Source organism: Vulpes vulpes, chromosome 6 (assembly GCF_048418805.1).
Source record: "Vulpes vulpes isolate BD-2025 chromosome 6, VulVul3, whole genome shotgun sequence".
NCBI classification, from domain to species: domain Eukaryota; kingdom Metazoa; phylum Chordata; class Mammalia; order Carnivora; family Canidae; genus Vulpes; species Vulpes vulpes.
The window spans coordinates 93,424,198-93,443,497 of NC_132785.1; the positions used below are offsets into that span (position 1 = coordinate 93,424,198).

Genomic DNA, 19,300 nt, shown 5'->3' on the forward strand with positions numbered 1-19,300 from the left:
ATTTGCGTTATCCGGGTGGAACTTCTCTGGGAAGATTTATTTACTGCAAATATACTGGTGAATATATGTCATATGTAGCATAAAAATGTTTATTCACATGAAACAGACTTCAGTGACTTTTAGATAATTGAATGTAATGAATCATCTGTATCATTGCTTTACTCTATTAATATGAGCCCTTAAATTCAGCATACCTCTTCCCAGTGTAAAATCTTGATTTGGATTGTTACTACTGACATGTGACTATCTTTTACTATATAGCGGTTATGTTATTAAAATGATCACAGTAATGGTGTTTTAAGTATGTGATCATTTCTTCATATAACCTCATAAGATGTTGTCTTTTGTAAGTCAGGTTAGATTCTAAACATATGTATTCCAGTCAAAGAAATGTCTTTTTTGATCTCCTATGAGGCTTTGTGAGAACCAAATGGAGAATAGAAAACATTTTTTCTCATATTGAATCTGATTCATCATAAATTGTCCTTAAATTAAAATGGAAAATAGTTTAGACTATTTTGCAAGATATTCTTGAGTTCTGGTGAAAAGATTTATTTTATTTGCAACCTCATTTGAAGTTCTCTCTCTTTTTTGATGAAGTAGTTTCATCAGTGTCAGTAGAAAAATGTATATCTTTTAATTTAGTGAGCTCATTTTAAGATGCCACTTTAGCACATTTAGTGTGGATAATTAAATTCGCCAACTCCTTAGTTGCTTTGTAAAAAATAATAAGCATGTTTATTCGAAAGAATAAAATGAAAATAAAAAGTAGGACTCTTGGATTACCAGGTGAAAACAGTGATGTTCATTTTCATTTGGAAAAAAAAAAAATCATCAGACTGAGTCTGTGGGTAGATGATAATTGTTTTTGCCTATTTTGGAGCTACTTATATTTATAGTCTATCTCTACATCTGACTTTATGGATGATTCCAAACAGCTCATTTTGTGGGCTCAGAACAACAGTTTCATTTAAAACCTATGTTTAAGGAATAATGTCAGATTGGACATTCCTTCCATATGTTTTAAAAGAAAGATTACTAAAAAAAAAAAAAGAAAGAAAGATTACTTAGCCAGAAATCTGGACTACCAATTAACTTATCAGTATTGCATTCAGTGAGGTACATGAATAGTATTTCCTTCTACTTGCATAATTTAAATCTGCCTCCCTCCTACCCTTCGAAATTATAAATATATGTTACTGCCTTTTCAGGAAAAAAATTTTTTTGTGGAGTATGTATTCTGGTTAGAATTATTACCCAAATGAGATTACAACTAACCTGTCTATCATTCACTCTGGGACACCCTCCATTGAAAAGGATCATATTTGGCCAGTCTCATAAAATAATGGAGACGCCAACAGTCAGAAAGAATATGGATTCATTGGAGACTCTAGGTATTCTGTGGATTCATACAAAAAATACTTTTTTAAAGATACTAATAAACAAATAATAAAAGGGTTTGTTCAGTCATCTTGTTTGCTTTAACAAGTTTAAAAATTAGATAGGCCTTCAGACATATTCATCAATGTGATATTTACAGCATTACTTAGGTAAATCTGCACATTTAATGTCCTCTCTTAGACTTGCAGTGGTTTATTGATATAAGAGGGTTCGTTGATATTTTGCTCAGTAAGACATAAAATGAAAAGTTTGAGTATTTTGTTTGAAATTTCAGAAAAACGTGAGAAAATGTAAGGGACTTACCTTACACATTAGTATACTAAAGGCAATATGAGTAACTGTAAACCTGTATTTTGTTGTTTCCTTTGAAATTTTTTTATAGACAAGGAATAAAGTAATATAAAAATTTTTTAAATAAATTATGATTTCTATACTCTTGCCAAAAGATTATAAACACTTGAATTAAAGTACAGGGTGAGGGTGCCCAGGTGGCTCAATTAGTTAAGTGTCTGCCTTCAGCTCAGGTCATGATTCCAGGATCCTGGGAACGAGTCTTTCAGTGGGGAGTCTGCTTCTCCCTCTGCCCTTCCCCCCTGCTCGTTATTTCTCTCTCTCTCAAATAAATAAAGTACGGGGTGGAGGGACACCTGGGTAGCTCAGGTTAAGCTTCCAACTCTTGGTTTCAGCTCAGATCGTGATCTGCCTTGGGCTTTGTGCCCAGCTAGGAGTCTGCTTAAGACTCTCCCTCTACTTCTGCCCCACCCCCTGCACTTGTATGCTCTCTTTTTCTTTTGTTCAAACCTTAAAAAAAAAAGGTTTGGGGTGGAAAAATGATTATTCCTTAGTTTCTGTAAGATATGTCCATATGGACATCATTTTATTTTTAAAAAATCAGTGTAACAAAAATTAATATAATAAAAATTAGTATAACAAAATCAAAATGAATCCTTTAATTTTTCCCTCAATTTCACGTGTTACTAAGACCGCACTTTTATAATAGTAAAGCACAGCAACAAAAAAGGACATGGTTCTTAAAATTTATCCCACTACCAAACTGTCTTTTCTTTCGATTTTTTTGCATTTAAAAAAATAAAGAATAAATTCTAAATAATGGCATAAGTAACTTTATAATAAAGCATTATTTGGAAATGTTTGGACTTAGGTCGAGATAATTAGAAACCATTGTTATTTGAAGAGCATTAGAAACTAGAGATAAAGTATGTCTGAAATACATAAGTAGAAAACATTTAGTTTTCAAAAACTCAAAAGGTTTTTCTACTGTAGAAACACATGTGAAGTGAGGTTGACTTAATTTTTAGAATGCACAAATATGCTGAAATGGATACTGTATAGTGGTATCAGTAGTCCAAAAAATTTCACTATAAGTAATAATTTATTTTATAATTTGTTTTATATTTATAATTTATATACAAATTCATTTATAAATAAATAATTCATTGGATTTGTAATTTATTTAGAGGATTTTAAGTTTCCCAAATCTGATTTCTTTACTATATTTTGAGTAGGTTGCAGTTTAAAATTTCTATTTCTTGGAATTGCAAATTTTAAGAAATACAGAAAAACCTGTCTTTTCAGTACCCATTTAATTCATCTAATAAGATCTAGAGAAGGGGCAAACACTCTGGTTTTAATGAAAAAACTTTAGGAAAAACTTCTTGGAAAGGTATGCCTATACTGACTTGGAAACAATCAGTGGGAGTCAGCCTAGCAAAGGCAAAACGGCATTCCTCATCTGCAGAAAAAATGCAGAGATGGAGAAATAGCTTGTAAAAACAAGAACTTACAACTCATTTAGTGTTGCTAGAACATAAACTATGAGTTGGGTTATGTCAAAAAATGAAGCTGCGGGTAGGCTGAGGCCAGATCATAAAAGGTCTTGTCTGTTGTAGTGAAGAGGTTGCAATATGCTTTTTTTTTTTTTAAAGATTTTAGTTATTTGAGATTGAGAGTGTCTATGTGTGAGACGGGGAGCAAGAGATTAGAATCTGAAGCACAGAGCTCCATGTGAGGGTCAGCCTCACAATCACTAGATCATGACCTGAGCTGAAACAAAGAGTTAGAGATTTAGTAAAGAGTTGGAGGTTTAACCTGAGACACCCAGGCAACCCTGTAATATGTTTTATAATGAAAGAGGATGCCTTATAGGGTTGGAAGCAGAAAAATAGAAGATCAAATATGTTTTAGATCCTTCACTCTGGTGGCAATGGTGGGCCTAGGGCTGGAGGCAGACCACATAGGAGGCTGTTGAATTGGTGTGAGCTAAAGTAGGGCAGTGGTGGTATGGGTGGAGAGAAGGATGAGTTTTCAAAATGGTTATGAAGTAAAATTGGCAGTATGTGGTATGTTTCAGGGGGAGAGAGGGACAGGAGCTTTGACAATGACTCTTAGGTTTCTTAACTTATGTAACTAGGTAGATGATGGCAGTTACTAAGAATATGGGAACAGGAATCATTTAGGAAAGTGGATGAGAAATTAATTTCACACGTGTTGATATTAAGGTTCTGTGGGTCATCTAGAGTTGGAATGGCTTTGTGGTGAGGTGTACAGCAGTCAATTGGACATCTGTCAGTTTGAGAGTAAGGGGGAGGTAGCACTAGGGACAGATTTGGTTACTACAGTTTGTGGTTGGCAGCTGACATCAAGATAGCAGATAAGGCCACCCAGGAGGAGTATGTAAGAGTGAGAAGAATTGCCTGAGAATGAAATCTTGGAAACACCAGCTTTAAAGGAGATGAAGGAAGAAGAGGAGCCGTTCAGAGAAAACACTGAAAGAAGATCCAGAACCACACAGGGAACATCTGAGGGATGTGGAGCTCTGGTCAACTCAGTAGAGTTGGGGTAGGGGTGGGGGATCAATCCAGCAGGGCGGTCCTGAGAGCCTGTTGTATTTGGCAGTTAGATGGTAATTGTGTGCTATTTCTATAGAATGTTAGGGAGAGAACAGAAAATAGAGGCTACAGATGCGGACAGCAGGAAGCTAATACTGACCTTCACTATGATCCTGGACTGTTCATGAAGTCATCTTTGACTTCAGCTTCTCTTTAGTCATTTATCTCTGTCTCATTAGGGTGAAATGAAGCAAGCTCAGATAGTGGAATATGCCTTACACAATATAATGAGACTACCTACCTACCTACAGTCAGTGAATAAAAGGAGTCTTCAGAAAGTCCTCATGGCTTGGGGCACCTGGGTGGCTCTATCAGTTAAGCGGCTGACTTTGGCTCAGGTTATGATCTCAGGGTCTTGGGATTGAGCTCCGCATCAGGCTCCTTGCTCCTTTTAAAAAATGGAGTCTACCTCTCCCTCTCCCTCTGTTTCTGCTCTCTCTCTCAAATAAATAAAATCTTTTTTAAAAAGAAGGAAAGAAAGAAAGAAAAGAAAAGTCTCATGCTTCTCACTGCTGACATCGTCCTTTGCCTGTCAGCAAATCACAGACCTGGTTTGCAGGGTGCTGATGTGGGCCATCACATCTCCTTGTTAGCAGGCATATGGTGTCCTGGCCATGCTGCACCCCTGTCTTCCTATATAGCACTCAACTTGCAAACTTAGTAATGTATACTGTATTGCTTGTCTTTTAGGACAAATATTTAGTTTTAATGAAAATCTTATGATTTTGAAAACAGCTTTATATTAAATTCTTTCCCATCCCAGGCTCCCCTCAACAACAAAGTCCAGTCTTGTTTCACTGTTCCATCCTTTAACCATTCCACATCCCCTTCCCAGACCCACTTTTCACTACCTGGCATAACTTTAGCTTTCAGTTCACTCATTTCTTTGATGCCTCTACACTTGGCTTCCATCTGACTGAGACCTAGAACCCTTTGTTCATCCTTTTTTATTGCCTTCATCAGCCCCCTGCTGCTTTGGTACCTTCCCTATCCCATCTAGGCCCCACGGCTTATTACAAACTACCTTCCCTCTTGTCCGGTCTTACTTGCGAGGCAAAGCCGCTATCCCTGGCTCTCTCCAGCCATTTCGGGCCAGCTGCTTCAGACCTTTCGATAGCCATGCTGAAGGTCCTGCGACTTCATATCCACAGTGACTTAAGCTTCAGCTGGGCTTTTGTTGCTACCTTCAAATCCTTGTAGGTACCCTTTCTCAACTTGACGTTTTTCACAACAGATGTTCTGAATTTTTACTTTCTTAGTCTTGGTACATATTACACAGTAACTGTTGACTGATTTTTTTTTTTTAAGATTTTATTTATTTATTCGTGAGAGACGCAGAGAGAGAGAGGCAGAGACACAGGCAGAGGGAGAAGCAGGCTCCATGCAGGGAGCCCGACGCGGAACTCAATCCTGGGTCTCCAGGATCACACCCTGGGCTGAAGGCAACACTAAACTGCTGAGCCACCCAGGCTGCCCTGTTGACTGATTCTAAATCTTAACATAAAGCAAACTTTGTAAAGGCAGTAAGTTAAAATACGTGTGTTTTAATGGACAGTCACAGTTCAGAAGAGGCTGCTGAAATCAATGAAATTCATACAAGCTTAGCTTATACACAGTACTATGCACACCCCAAATCAAATAGTAAAATGATGAGGCCTCCAAATGTTTTCTATTCTACGTACCCTATATTTGGATGCACACATAACTTTCTGTTCTTAGACACATTGCCCTCTCCTATTTTTCACAAAGCTATGACCTCTTCAGCATTTATTTTCAGAATTTGCTCACAGCTTGCTTTGGAAACTTAATAGGAATAACAAAGAGGGAAGGCAGTGTGTTTCTGTCAGGGCTCTTGGGTGCGAGCAATGGACTCTGGCTGTGTTCAGCAGGGAAGAAATGTATTAAAAGTTGAGAAGAACTCTGCAATACATGAAGGACAATCTAAATTTTAAATGGGCAGTGGATCTGAATGAACTTCTCCAAGGAAGACATGCAAATAGCTAATAAAACTTGAAAAAAGGCCCAATATCATTAGTCACAAATATGTGTGTATTGTTTTGTTTTTAACCATTTAAGAGTAAACTGCATAGATAGTATCCTTTACCCTAAAATCCTTGAAAGTATGTTTCTTAAAAACACGCACATTTTCTTACATATCCAACAGTGCAGTTCTCAAAGTCAGAAAATTATTGTTGATACAACATTGTTGTCTATGGAGGTGATTAAGATTTTATCAAATGTTATGATCCTATTTAACAGAAGAAAATAGTTTTCCTTCATTTCTTTTACAGCTATTAGTTGTTCACTTTCTCTTCCCCCATTTATTTATATCACTATAGATTCATAGATTATTTTTTCATTGGGTTACAATCTACTACAAGCCCAATAATGGGACAAACTTCATATACTTACCAATCTATTCCAATGAAAAGAATCTCAGATTTTCTTCTTTTAAATAGGAGTGGGACTCCTATTTAAGAGAGTGGGACTCTTCCAAGCCTTTATTCTGTTGTTATATCCTTTTAGTCTGTTTCGTATGGATTCATGGTCTTTTGCTTTGTTTTTGTCTTTCAAGACCTTGGCTTTTTTTTTTTTTTTTTAATCTATATTAGCCAGTTATTTTGTAGAATGTTCTTCAATTTGAGTTTATAGGTTCAGGTAATATGTGTTGCAAGAATACCATAGAAACAATGCTCTTTTCTTTTCATTGGAATAGGTTGGGAAGTATATGAAGTTTGTCCCATTATTGGGCTTTAACTTTGATCATGTGGTTAAGATTGTGTCTGCCAGGTTTTCTTCTGTAAAGCTACGATTTTTCCTCTGCAATTAATCTATTTAGAGGGGGATGTGTTTTAACTATATATGTATTTCTGTAAAACTTTTACCCAATAATTTTGATAATCCATTATTATGATGATAATGGCTGCTAAATTCCATCATTTCTTTTACAGCTATTAGTTGTTGACTTTCTCTTCCCCCATTTATTTATATCATTATAGATTCATAGATTATTTTTTCATTGGGTTACAATCTGCTATTATAATTACTGATGTTCAGATTATCCTTGATTTGACCCCTTTAAGCTGGCTCCTTTTGTCATGTCCTCTTTTGAACCCTTCCTTACTTTCTGGCACAAGATATTTCAGATTCATTTTGTACTTGAGATACCCTTGACCTGGAGTCAGCCATTTTTCCAAGGAAGCTAATTTATGTTTTACATAGAGGAAGGATTCTTGTATCTTAAAGATGCTGACTTTCCAAAGTAATATTGACATATGAAACATAGAGATTCCTTTTAAAATGTTATTCGTTCTTTAAGATTAATTCATTCTCTCATTCACTAAGTTTCCTTTCTGTGCTTAGGGCTAAAGATTTCCAATATAAATGAAGTTTACCTCAAATTCACATTTCAGAAACAACGTCAGAATAATTATTATAGGCACCTACATGCTATACAGGTTCCAAGATGAGCTAGCAACCTGGGAATTTTGAAAAAAGAGTAGAGTTTGAATAAATAGAAGAAATCTGACAAGACATTCACTTCATGGGTACAGCATGAGCAACGGTATGGTGCTGGGAATAGGCATGTCTTATTAAGGAATTTTGAAGAGCCTAATTGATTGGTGGAGATAATGTTGGTGATTAGTGGCTAGGTACCACTTATTGGGAGCTTCATTCCAGCCTGACTCATTTAGAATATTTCCTAGAGACATGAAGAGTCCTTAAATTGGGGGGCTAGCTAATCATAAAGAGTATGTTTTAGGAAATTTAATGTGATGTTATATTGCAGAATAGATTGGAAAACAGAAGACTACTTAGGAAGCTTAACTGAGTCTAAGGTAGTAGGAATACAAGTTGAAAAGAATTCAGAAAGTAATTTAGAGGGAAGCAATGCCTTCAATGTGATGAATCAGGGTCACGGGGAGAATGGCAAACTGAAAGAAATAGGAAACTGATGATTTTTATAAGGGAAAGAAAAATATGTTGCAAAAAGGAACTCAAAACCAAGTTTGGTGATAACAAAACTTTAATTTTTATTTTTCTATGATGCTTGATTAAAAGCCATAGAATGACTCCACAACTTTTTATCCAAAACAATAAAGTATAAAAGTGATGATTTAGGGCCATATATTATTATTTACCATTAGACATGGTAATGTTTGCTGAATCACAAGACTTGTTAGAAATAATTGGTAATAGCTTTTTTATTATTTTAGATTTATGGTGAAATAGGAAGTTGTTTTGCTTTTTTATATGCTCTACCCACCACATTACTCGTCTCAAATCAAATCTTGGAATTGAGATCTAGACTCCTGATTCATTTGAAATGTCTGACTCTTAGCATTGGCATTAAGATGTTTGTTTCCAAGTGTGACATTTGATTCTTTTTGTGTTATTGGAATTCACATTCCCATCCCCCCCTTTAAAGAAATACATCACTTTTCAACTTCAACCTTGTGTAAAGAAGACATCTCTAGAAACTAAGAACTTGGCTTTCAAGATCTTTAAATCACCAAATATTGTGATGACATCTTGCCACATGTTGGGAGATAAACTTTAATGTGGTCATGTGGAAGTGCCTGGGCCCAAACACTCCACAAGAAGTGAGAATGAATGTTCCTGAATAGCTGTTTTGCCATTTCATTAATTTTTACAGTTCAAAATATTTCCGTCTTAACCAGACCATCATTCTAATTTGTGGATAGAGCAAGAAAAGTGACACAGGTTTGTTATCTCTCCAGCTACTATCTCTTCAGGCTTTCTGAACTGGCTTGAATCCTAGAGGTTCCATCTGAGAACTTAACCTCATTCAATCCATAGGAGACCAAGCAGGTTTGTTCATTTGTTTGTTAATAAGTTAATATATGGACTTCCTAATTAAAATCTGTTGGAAGAAATTATTATACAAAGTAATGTATTAACCATATAATGTGTTGGGATAGTGCTGGGTGACTGTCATAATTTCTGCTGCTACAGTTTATAAAAAGGAAAAGAAAGTCGGTTCTTTTTGTTGGGAAAGAAGATTTCATGTTATCTGTATTTGCAGGCTTTCTGGCTCATATGCTGGAGGAATCCTTGCTGCGGGGGTGTTTTCATTTTCTCGTCTAACATGGCAGTGGTCCATTGCAGCAGAGGTTTTTAGCTTAAACAATCTGTTTGTGGGGCTGCTTATGGCTCTTACTGTACATTTTGAGGAGGCAGCAACTGCAAAAGAAAGATCAAAGGTAACCTATTTTGATTAAAGTGAAATCACTTTTTGTTTTAATTTTTAGACGATGCTGTCTAAAATTTAATTTTTAGACGGTGCTGTATTTCTTTTTAACTTTCGATGCTGTTTATCTGTTCTGAATACTGTCAAGAAAAGCTAGGCATGTTGAGAGAGAAAATATTCTGAGTTCTTTTACTGTGAACCATGATAGCCTCTATAAAACATGCGGCTTTTTTTTTTCTCTACCAGAGTTCAAAAGTTTTCTGGAGAATGAGAGGATTGAAATGCCCTCTGAGTCCTATGGGCAAGATAGGCTTGTTTGCACAGGCACGTGGTATGTGTGTGTGTGTGTGTGTGTGTGTGTGTGTGTGTGTGTGTGATCGTAAGATGCCAAGCTCTAGATTGACCACCTTAAATTATATACCATTATGGTACATTGACTTACTCTCTAATTGCAAAAAAAGACCAAATTTGTACTTTTTTTGGTGTCAAATGGATAAATGAAGTAGTTCAGAAGAAGTTACAATGAATTATAAGGCAAACACTAATATCAAGATCCTTTGAAATGTGAAGGAACCCTGTCTTCTAAGAGCTTACAGTCTAATCATTGGGAATTACCAAACCATCTTAGTGTAGGCAGCCTCTTGTTAAAGAGAAGAGCACCATGGTTTATCAGTGTTTTCCATAAACAGAGCTGTGCTATTAGAGTTTTTTCTCTAAACTTTTTTCTGATTATGAAAATTACACATGTTCAAAAAGAACAAAAACAGCACCCATAACCTGGTTTCTAAATAAAAAGTGTTCAATTTTATTAATTTAATAGGAGAAAAAAGTAAAATGGAAAGGATGCCTGAGTTTTAGTTACAGATTTTATTAAGAATTATACAATATCCTATTACTAGTGGGACTTATCTAGTCATCATACAGACTTTCTAAAACTTAGGTTGAAGGCAGTCATTTAAGGCCAAAACTGCAATGATGTGTGGTGAGAGTGGACAATATTATAAAAAAATAATAATGGTGCTAAATATTAGTGTCTGTGGAAGCAAGATTGTATGTAAGAGGTTGAATTTAGCCTGACCTATGGTACAAATGCTTGGTTTTCATATAAAGAATAACTTTTTACTATTGTGTTTACTTAAGAGTTTTATGTAAATATTTAACTTATGTTTTTTTTGTTTTGTTTTGTTTTCAGATAGCTAAAATTGGTGCTTTCTGCTGTGGCCTTAGCTTATGTAATCAGCATACAATAGTACTCTATGTTTTGTGCATAATACCATGGATTCTCTTTCGACTTTTAAAAGAGAAGGTAGGTTTTTGGGTGCTTTTAATGAAAATTTGTAATATTTTCTTAAGGCCTGATATAACATTTTTGGCATCAGAAAACATGGGGCTTTTTTTTTTTTTTTAGTTTTATATAAAGTATAAGTGACCTTAGGTTCTAACAACATTGACTGAAAAAAAATAGGATTTACAGAAATTATGCAATATTGATTGCAGTGACATCTGGCTTGTTTCATAATTTCCTTACTGATTTTGAACAGCATCATAATAATAGGCTAAAAAGAGTTAAAATGAAATAAAAAATTTCCTTGTTTTAATATATGTCCTAAGACAAAGGATAGTGTGTTAATAGTAGATTATTCATTCATCTAGTTGTTTGTTGAATATTTGCTCTGTGCCAGATGCTCTAGGTGTTAGAGATTCAGCTTCCGACAAAACAGACATCATCACTGCTGTTGTGAACCAAGTAAAAATCTCCGGTAAATAACAATCTTGATTTCTCAGAATGTATTTCTCTAGAATTTAAAAATAATTTATTTTAGTTTTCCCTTTTTCTCAAAGGAAAAATGATCATTAATTTAAATAACAGTATAAAGCAATATGAGAAAATTACTATAGCATGTAAGGCATTGTGAGATGGACATAAAAAGGTGTGGAGCTGAGGTTTTGGAAAGATAGAAGTCCTTTACTCTTCTGTCAGTCTTCCTCCTGGAAGTTAAAACAATAAATACAGAGCCAGTACTGGAGTCATTTTACTTAATTTGTTGTTTATTTGTTTGTTAATTATACCTCAGCTGCATTTATTTATCATTTCATTATTTGTTGCTATAGTCAGAATTATATTAGGAAACATATCTTTCGTAAAATTTTTATACAGAAATAGGAAAATTATACCAAAACTTTAGGTAATTGTATTTACCGTACTTGGATATATTTTGTTTTTAGCTTCTGACAACAAAGCAAAAAGGATAACATGGAGGTTATAACATTCTTATTGTGTGATTTAAAAAAATGGAAATAACAAGTGACAGGAAAGGTCAATTTTTTCTTGGAACTGAATTCTGTTAAGTCAATCACGTACAACCTTATATGAGGGATATTAAACAGCATACAGGCTGTTTCTGACAGTGGTTTTAGAGAATATACTAAAAGTAGTTTATCTGATCTTTTATAATATAAACCCTTGATTTTTAAAAATGGAGATGTAACATAAAAAATACAATTCAGTGAAGACTTTTCTATAGATTACAAACCTGAGGAGGCCCAGATATTTTTCCTATGGATTGATGGATGCATCGATGGGGATGCATTAACATCCTGCTATCAGTTACCTTAGCCATGCTTTTTTTTTTTTAATCCAGTCTTTATTTCTTTTTTTTTCCAGTCTTCATTTATTTCTCTCTTTTTTCCCCCAGCTTATTGAGATACAGTTGACATATAACATAAACATAAGTTTAAGGCATACGACATGATGATTTGATACATGGATATATTTTAAAATGATTGCCACAATGAGGTTAGTTAACACCATCTATCACCTCACACAGTTACAGTTGTGTGTGTGGAGAACTTTTAAGATCTACTCTCTTACCATCTTTCACAACTACAGTACAGTACTATAGTCCCCACACTGTATTTTACATCCCCAGAACTTATTCATATTATAACTGGAAATTTGTACACTTTGACCACCTTCACCCATTTCCCTCATTCCCTACTCCCTACCTCTAGGGATCACCAATCTACACTCTGTTTCTGTGAGTTCAGTTTTTTTTAGATCCCGCTATAAGATCATACGGTATTTGTCTTTCTCTGTTTGACTTATCTCATCTAGCATTATACCCTCAAGTTCTATCCAAATGGCAGGATTTCCTTCCTTTTGTGGCCGAATAATACCCCATAGTATGTACATATGGATATATGTCTTCCATGTTTTCTTTTAGAAGTTACATGGTTTCAGATTTTACAATCAAGTCTTCAGTCCATTTTGAGTTCATTTTTGTATGTGGTGTAAGATAGTGATCCAGTTTCATCCTTTTGCATATGACTCTCAGTTTTCCTAATACCATTTATTGAAGAGACTGACCTTTTCCCTTTGAATATTTTTGCCTCTTTGTCATAAATTAATTAACCGTATACACATGGGTTTATTTCTGAGCTCTATTCTGTTCCACTGACTTATGTGTGTTTTTATGCCCATACCACACTGTTTTGAGCACTATAGTTTTGTAGTATAGTTTGAAATCAGGGAGCATGATGCTTGCAGCTTTGTTGTTCTTTTTCTTTTTTTTTTTTTTTAAGATTTTATTTATTTTGAAAAAAAAAAAAAAGATTTTATTTATTTTGGATCCCTGGGTGGCTCAGCGGTTTAGCGCCTGCCTTCAGCCCAGGGCATGATCCTGGAATCCCAGGATCGAGTCCCACCTCGGGCTCCCTGCATGGAGCCTGCTTCTCCCTCTTCCTGTGTCTCTGCCTCTTTGTGTGTCTCTCATGAATAAATAAATAAATAAAAAGATTTTAATTATTTATTCATGAGAGACACAGAGAAAGAGGCGGAAACATAGGCAGAGGGAGAAGCAGACTCCACGTGGGGAACCTGATGCGGGGTTTGATCCCAAGACCCCAGGACCATGACCCGAGCTGAAGGCAGACACTCACTTAACCACTGAACCACCCAGGTGCCCCTGTTGTTCTTTTTCAAGATTGCTTTGGCTATTTGGGATCTTTTGTGGCTTCATATAAATGTATTATTTGTTCTACTTGTGAAAATAACAGTGGAATTTTGTTAGAAATTGCCTTGAATCTATAGATTGTTTTGGATGTTTTAACAATACTAATTCTTCCAATCCATGAATGTGGAGTTTCCATTTATGAGTATCTTCTTCAATTTCTTTAATCAGTGTCTTATAATTTTCAGTGCACAGGTCTGTCACCTCCTTGGTTAAATTTATTTGTAGGTATTTTATTCATTTTGATGCAGTTATAAACAGAATAAATTTAGTTTCTCTCTGCTAGTTCATTGTTCATGTACGAAAAAGGCAACAGATTTTTTTGTATTGATTTTGTATCCTGCAACTTTATTGAATTCAGTTAGTAGTTCTGACAGTTTTTTGGTGGAGTCTTTAGGGTTTTCATTATATAAAATCATGTCATTTACATGTAGTGACAGTTTTACTTCTTCCTAATTGCACGCTCTTTATATTTTTTCCTGCTTAATTGCTCTGGCTAGAACTTCCAATACTATGTTGAATAAGAGTGGTGAGAGTGGGCATCCTTGTCTTATTCCTGATCTTAGAGAAAAAGCTTTTGCTTCTCACTGTTGAGTATGATGTTAGCTGTGGGCTTATCATATGGCCTTTCAGTGGCCATATACCTACTTTGTTGGGAATTTTTATCACAAAAGAATTTTGTAAATGCTCTTTATCTATTGAGAGGATCATATGATTTTTATCTTTTATTTTGGTAGTGTGGTGTATCATACTTATTGATTTGCAGATGTTGAACCATCCTTGCCTCCCTAAAAAAAGTCCCCCTTGATCATGAATATGATCCTTTTAATGTATTGTCAAATTCAGTTTAAAATTTTTTGAGGATTTTTGCATTTATGTTCATCAGGGATATTTGATATGACTCACAATTTTTTATCTTTATTTTATATTTTGGGGGTCCTCTGGTTTTGATATCAGGGTAATGCTAGCTTCATAAAATGTCTGGAAGTATTCTCTACTCTTTAGTGCTTTGGAAGAGAATAAGGAGTATAGATATTAAATCTTCTTTGAATGGTTGGTAGAATTCACCAGTGAAGCTGTCTGGTCTAGGACTTTTGTTGGGAGTTTTTAAATTACTGACTCCATCTCCTTAGTAGTAATCAATCTTTTCAGATTTTCTGTTTCTTCATGATTCAGTCTTAGAAGATTGTATGTTTTTAGGAATTTATTCATTTCTTCTAGGTTGTTCAATTCCTTGGTGTATAATTGTTCATAGATGTCTTTTATGATCCTTTGGATTACTTTGGTATCAATTGTAACTTCTCCTCTTTAATTTCTCATTTTATTTATTTGAGGCCTCTCTTTTTTTCTTAGTCTAGCTAAAGGCTTGTCAGTTTTGTTAATCTTTTCAAAGAACCAGCTCTTAGTTTCATTGGTCTTTTGTCTTTTTAGTCTCCACTTCTTTTCACTCTGATCTTTATAATTGCCTTTTTTTTTCTAATTTGGGGCTTTGTTCATGTTTTTCTCATTCCTTTACATGTAAAGTTAGATTGTTAATTTGAGATTTTTCTTCTTAACTACTTTATTTCTCTTTATTTCTATGAACTTGCCTCTTAGAACTGCTTTTGTTGTATCTCATAGATTTTAGTGTGCTATATTTCTTTTGTTTTCTTTTTTTGGTGTGTTTCATTTCCATTTCATTTGTCTCAAGGTATTTTTTAATTTCTTTTTTTGATGTCTTCATTGACTCATTGGTTGTTCAGTAGTATGTTCGTTTTCATATATTCATGATTTTTCCAGTTTTCTTCCTGTAATTGATTTCTAGTTTGATATTGTGTTCAGAAAAGATGCTTGATATGATTTCAGTCTTAAATTACAAAGACATGTTTTTGGGATAACATATAATCTCTCCTGGAGAATATTCCACGTGCATTTGAGAAGAAAGTATATTCTGCTGCTTTGGGATGGAATGTTCTGTATATATTCATTATTACATCTAATGTGTTAAGCTCAATGTTTCCTTATTATTTTCTTTCTGGATTGTCGATCCAGTGATATAAATGAGGTATTAAAGTCCTCCTAGTGTTATTTTAGTGCTGTCATTTCTCCATTTAGGTCTGTTAGTATTAGCTTTCTGTATTTAGGTATTTCTCCATGGGGTACATAAATATTGACAAATGTTATATCTTTTGCTGGATTGACCTCTTAATTATTATGTAATGCCCATCTTTATCTGTTATTACAGTCTTTGTTTTAAATTTATTTTGTCTGATGTCAGCAGTATAATTACCCCTGCTTTCTTCTGGTTTCCATTTGCTTGAAATATCTTTTTCCATCCCTTCATTTTCAGTCCATGTGTGTTCATATATCTGAAGTGAACCTCTTGCAGGCAGCAGATAGATGGGTCTTATTTTTTTATCCATTCAGCCACTCTCTGTCTTTTGATCAGATAATTCAGTCCATTTAGATTTAAAGAAATTGTTGGTATGTACTTATTGCTATTTTATTAATTGTTTTTCATCTCTTTTATAATTCTTCTCTGTTCCTTTCTTCTTTTCTTGGTTTCTTACCATGTGGTTTCATGACTTTCTGTAGTGTTACACTTAGATTCCTTTCTCAGTATCTTTTATCTGTCTACCATGGATTTTGCTTTGTGGTTACCACGAGGCTCATATATAACAGCCTGTATGTATATATGTATATATGTGTATATATATATATATATATATACACACACACACATATATATGTATATATATGTGTACATATATATAATTATATGTGTGTGTGTGTATATATATATATTAAACAAGCTGTTTTAAGTTGATAACAAGTTAAGTTTGAATGCATTCTAAAGCTATACTTTGCGGTGCCTGGGTGGCTTAGTGTTTGAGCGTCTGCCTTTGGCTCAGGTCATGATCCTGGGGTCCTGGGATCAAGTCCCACATCAGGCTCTCTGCAGGGAGCCTGCTTCTCCCTCTGTCTATGTCTCTGCGTCTCTCTGTGTGTCTCTCATGAATAAATAAAATCTTTAAAAAAAATAAAGATATACTTTTATTCCCCCTGCCCTGTGATTTATTGATGTCCTATTTTACATCTTTTTATTTTGTATATCCCTTGACTAATTACTGTATTTGTAGTAATTTTTCTACTTTTATCTTGTAACCTCATACTAGATTTATAAGTGATTAAACCACTACTATATATTTACTTTACCAGTGATATTTTTAAAATATTTTTTCTTATTACTAATTAATACCCTTTCCTTTTAGCTTAAATTCCTTTAACATTTCTTAATAAGGCTAGTTGAATGTCAGTGAACTCCTTTAGCTTTTGTTTATCTGCAAAGCTCTTTATATCTCTGAGTGATAACTTTGCCAGGTAGAGTATTCTTTTTTAGGAGTTTTTTTCCTTTCAGCACTTTGACTATATCATGCCCTTCTCATCTGACCTCCAAAGCTTCTGCTGAGAAGTCTGCTGATGTCCTTAGGATGTCTTTGTAGGTAATGAGTTGTTTTTTCTCTTGGTGCTTTCAAGTTCTCTCTTTATTCTTACCTTTTGACATTTTAATTGTGTGTCTTGGTGTACGTCTCTTTGGGTTCATCTTCTTTGGAATTCTGGGCTTCTTGGATCCAGTTGTCTGTTTCCTTTCCCATGTAAGGCAAGTTTTTGGCAATTATTTCTTCAAATAAGGTTCTGCCCCTTTCTCTCTTCTCTTTCTGGGACCTCTATAATACACATGTTATTCTGCTTGAAATTATCCTATAAATCTCTTAAGCTATCTTCAGTTTTTAAATTCTTTTTTTTTTTTTTTGCTGCTTGGTTTGGGTGAGTGCCATTGCTCTGTGATTTAGCTCATTGATTCTCTCTGTTTCACCTAGTCTGCTGTTGAACTCCTGTACTGTATTTTTTCAGTACAGTTATTGTATTCTTGAGTTCTGTGACTTCTGTTTGGTACTGTCTTATGTTTTCTGTCTTTGTTGGGCTTTTTGCTGTATTCATCCATTCTTTTCCTAAGTGTGGTGAGCATCTTTTGGACCATTACTTTTAACTATTTGTCAGGCAAATTACTTTACTCTGTCTCATTAAGATTTTTTTCCCAGGGCTTTTTCTTGTTTTTCACTTGAAATATATTCCCCTATCTCTTCATTTTGCTTGACTCTCTGTGGTTGTTTCTGTGTATTGGCAAAATAGCTGTCTCCCGGTCTTGCAGGAGTTGCCTTGTGTAGGAGATGAACGTCATTGTTTAACTTGCTCTTGGTTGTCTCTCAAACATTTATAACTGTCTAAGCAGCCTAAGTTTTTCTTGGCAGGTTCCAGTTGTTGTGTCAAGACCTGTGAGTGTTCCAGAGGGAGGGATCTTAGTCAGCACCTAGTTTCAGGCTGATTGGACACTAGCTCCTCAGTCAGCATCTTTAAGGTATGCAAATTTATACAGTCCTGTGAGACTACAATCACAGTCCCTCCTGGCCTCCAGAACAAGTGATCTGGAGGTCTTCCCTTAGGGACTGTTGCAAATTCAGGGTTCCAGACAAGTATATGAGCCGCTTTCTGGGAGGTGCCAGCAAGCTGTAGTGAGGCAAGGTGAGAATTCAAAGATGTTATCCTTCAGCCTATGTTCCCTGAAAGTCTTTAGATGTATGGTAAATGTGAAACCCACCCCTCAGGCTGAAGTTTTTTCAGAAGAAGACCAGTGGTTGTTTTAGTCTGTTGTCAGTGCAGTCCCTTGGGGCTGGCAGCCTGCTAAGCACTGTCCTTCCACTTATTTCAGACCCATAGGACACCAAAATGTAATCCCCCTTGGCCACCAGATCCAGGCACCTATGGGGCATGCCCTGTGTGGGCTCTACACATCAGCTGACTTAGGTTGCACCATTGGTGGAGTGGTATGTGAGGGCTGGACATTTGCCCAGCTGGCTTTGACAGAGCTTTGATGGAGTGGCATGCAGGAGTGGGTGCATTCACTGGCATTAGCAGGATAGAGGAAGGATACCAGAAGTGGCACCCTTCCGTGTCTTTGTCCCCAGACAGAATTATACCAGATTTCTGTCCTTGCAGCAGACATTTGAACATTAGCAAATGAATCTCCTTTACTTTTGGTCTAGCACTTTCCAGACTGCTGCTTCTGTACCAGTTTCTGGGGCAAGCGAGTCCTTAAGAGCAGAGCCTTTGTCCCTTACAGCCCTATAATTTTCCTGAAATATTTGACCCATTGGCTTTCAAACCAGATATTTGGTGGCGGGGGGAGGGTCATCTCCCTGGTGCAGGACCCAAAGGTTGGGGCGCCTTATGTGGGCGCCCTTGCTCCTCAGGGAGAAGTCTTATATTTCTGAGATCTCTCTTGGCTGTGGGTTGCATCCCTGGGGTGGGGTTTTCGGTGAGACCATGTCTCTGCGTCTCCTACCCATTTTCATATAGCCTTCTTATTCTTTGATGTGGAGGTGCTTGTTCAGATAGTTTTTAGGTCTTTGTAGCTTTGTTGTGTCTGTGGGAAGAGGTGAGTTCAGTATCTTCCTACCCTGCCATTTTGAACTGCCTCCTGATTACTATAGTTTCATGATGTAGTTTGCATTTAGGAAGCGGATGCCTCCAGCTTCATTCCTCTTTGGCAAGATTGTTTTGCTATTTAGGGTCTTTTTTTGTTCCATACAAATTTTAGGATTTGTTTTTCTGTTTCTGTTAAAAACTGCCATTGGAATCTTGATAGGGGTTTCATTGAATCTATAGATGGTTTTGTGTAATAGGGACTTTAAAAATACTAATTCTTCCAAACTGAACAAGGGATATCT

At 35.5% G+C, this 19,300-nt stretch overlaps 1 protein-coding gene across 2 annotated transcripts in view; it reads left to right on the forward strand.

Moving 5' to 3' along the window:
* The window catches only part of TMEM260 (transmembrane protein 260), a 66,947-nt gene that overhangs the window by 13,666 nt on the left and 33,981 nt on the right, over positions 1-19,300 (forward strand). For both annotated transcript variants that reach the window (XM_072761643.1, XM_072761642.1), the window contains exons 4-5: positions 9,358-9,535; positions 10,715-10,828. In XM_072761643.1, coding sequence (XP_072617744.1) covers positions 9,358-9,535; positions 10,715-10,828 — 292 coding nt within the window. The remainder of the gene's footprint in view (positions 1-9,357; positions 9,536-10,714; positions 10,829-19,300) is intronic.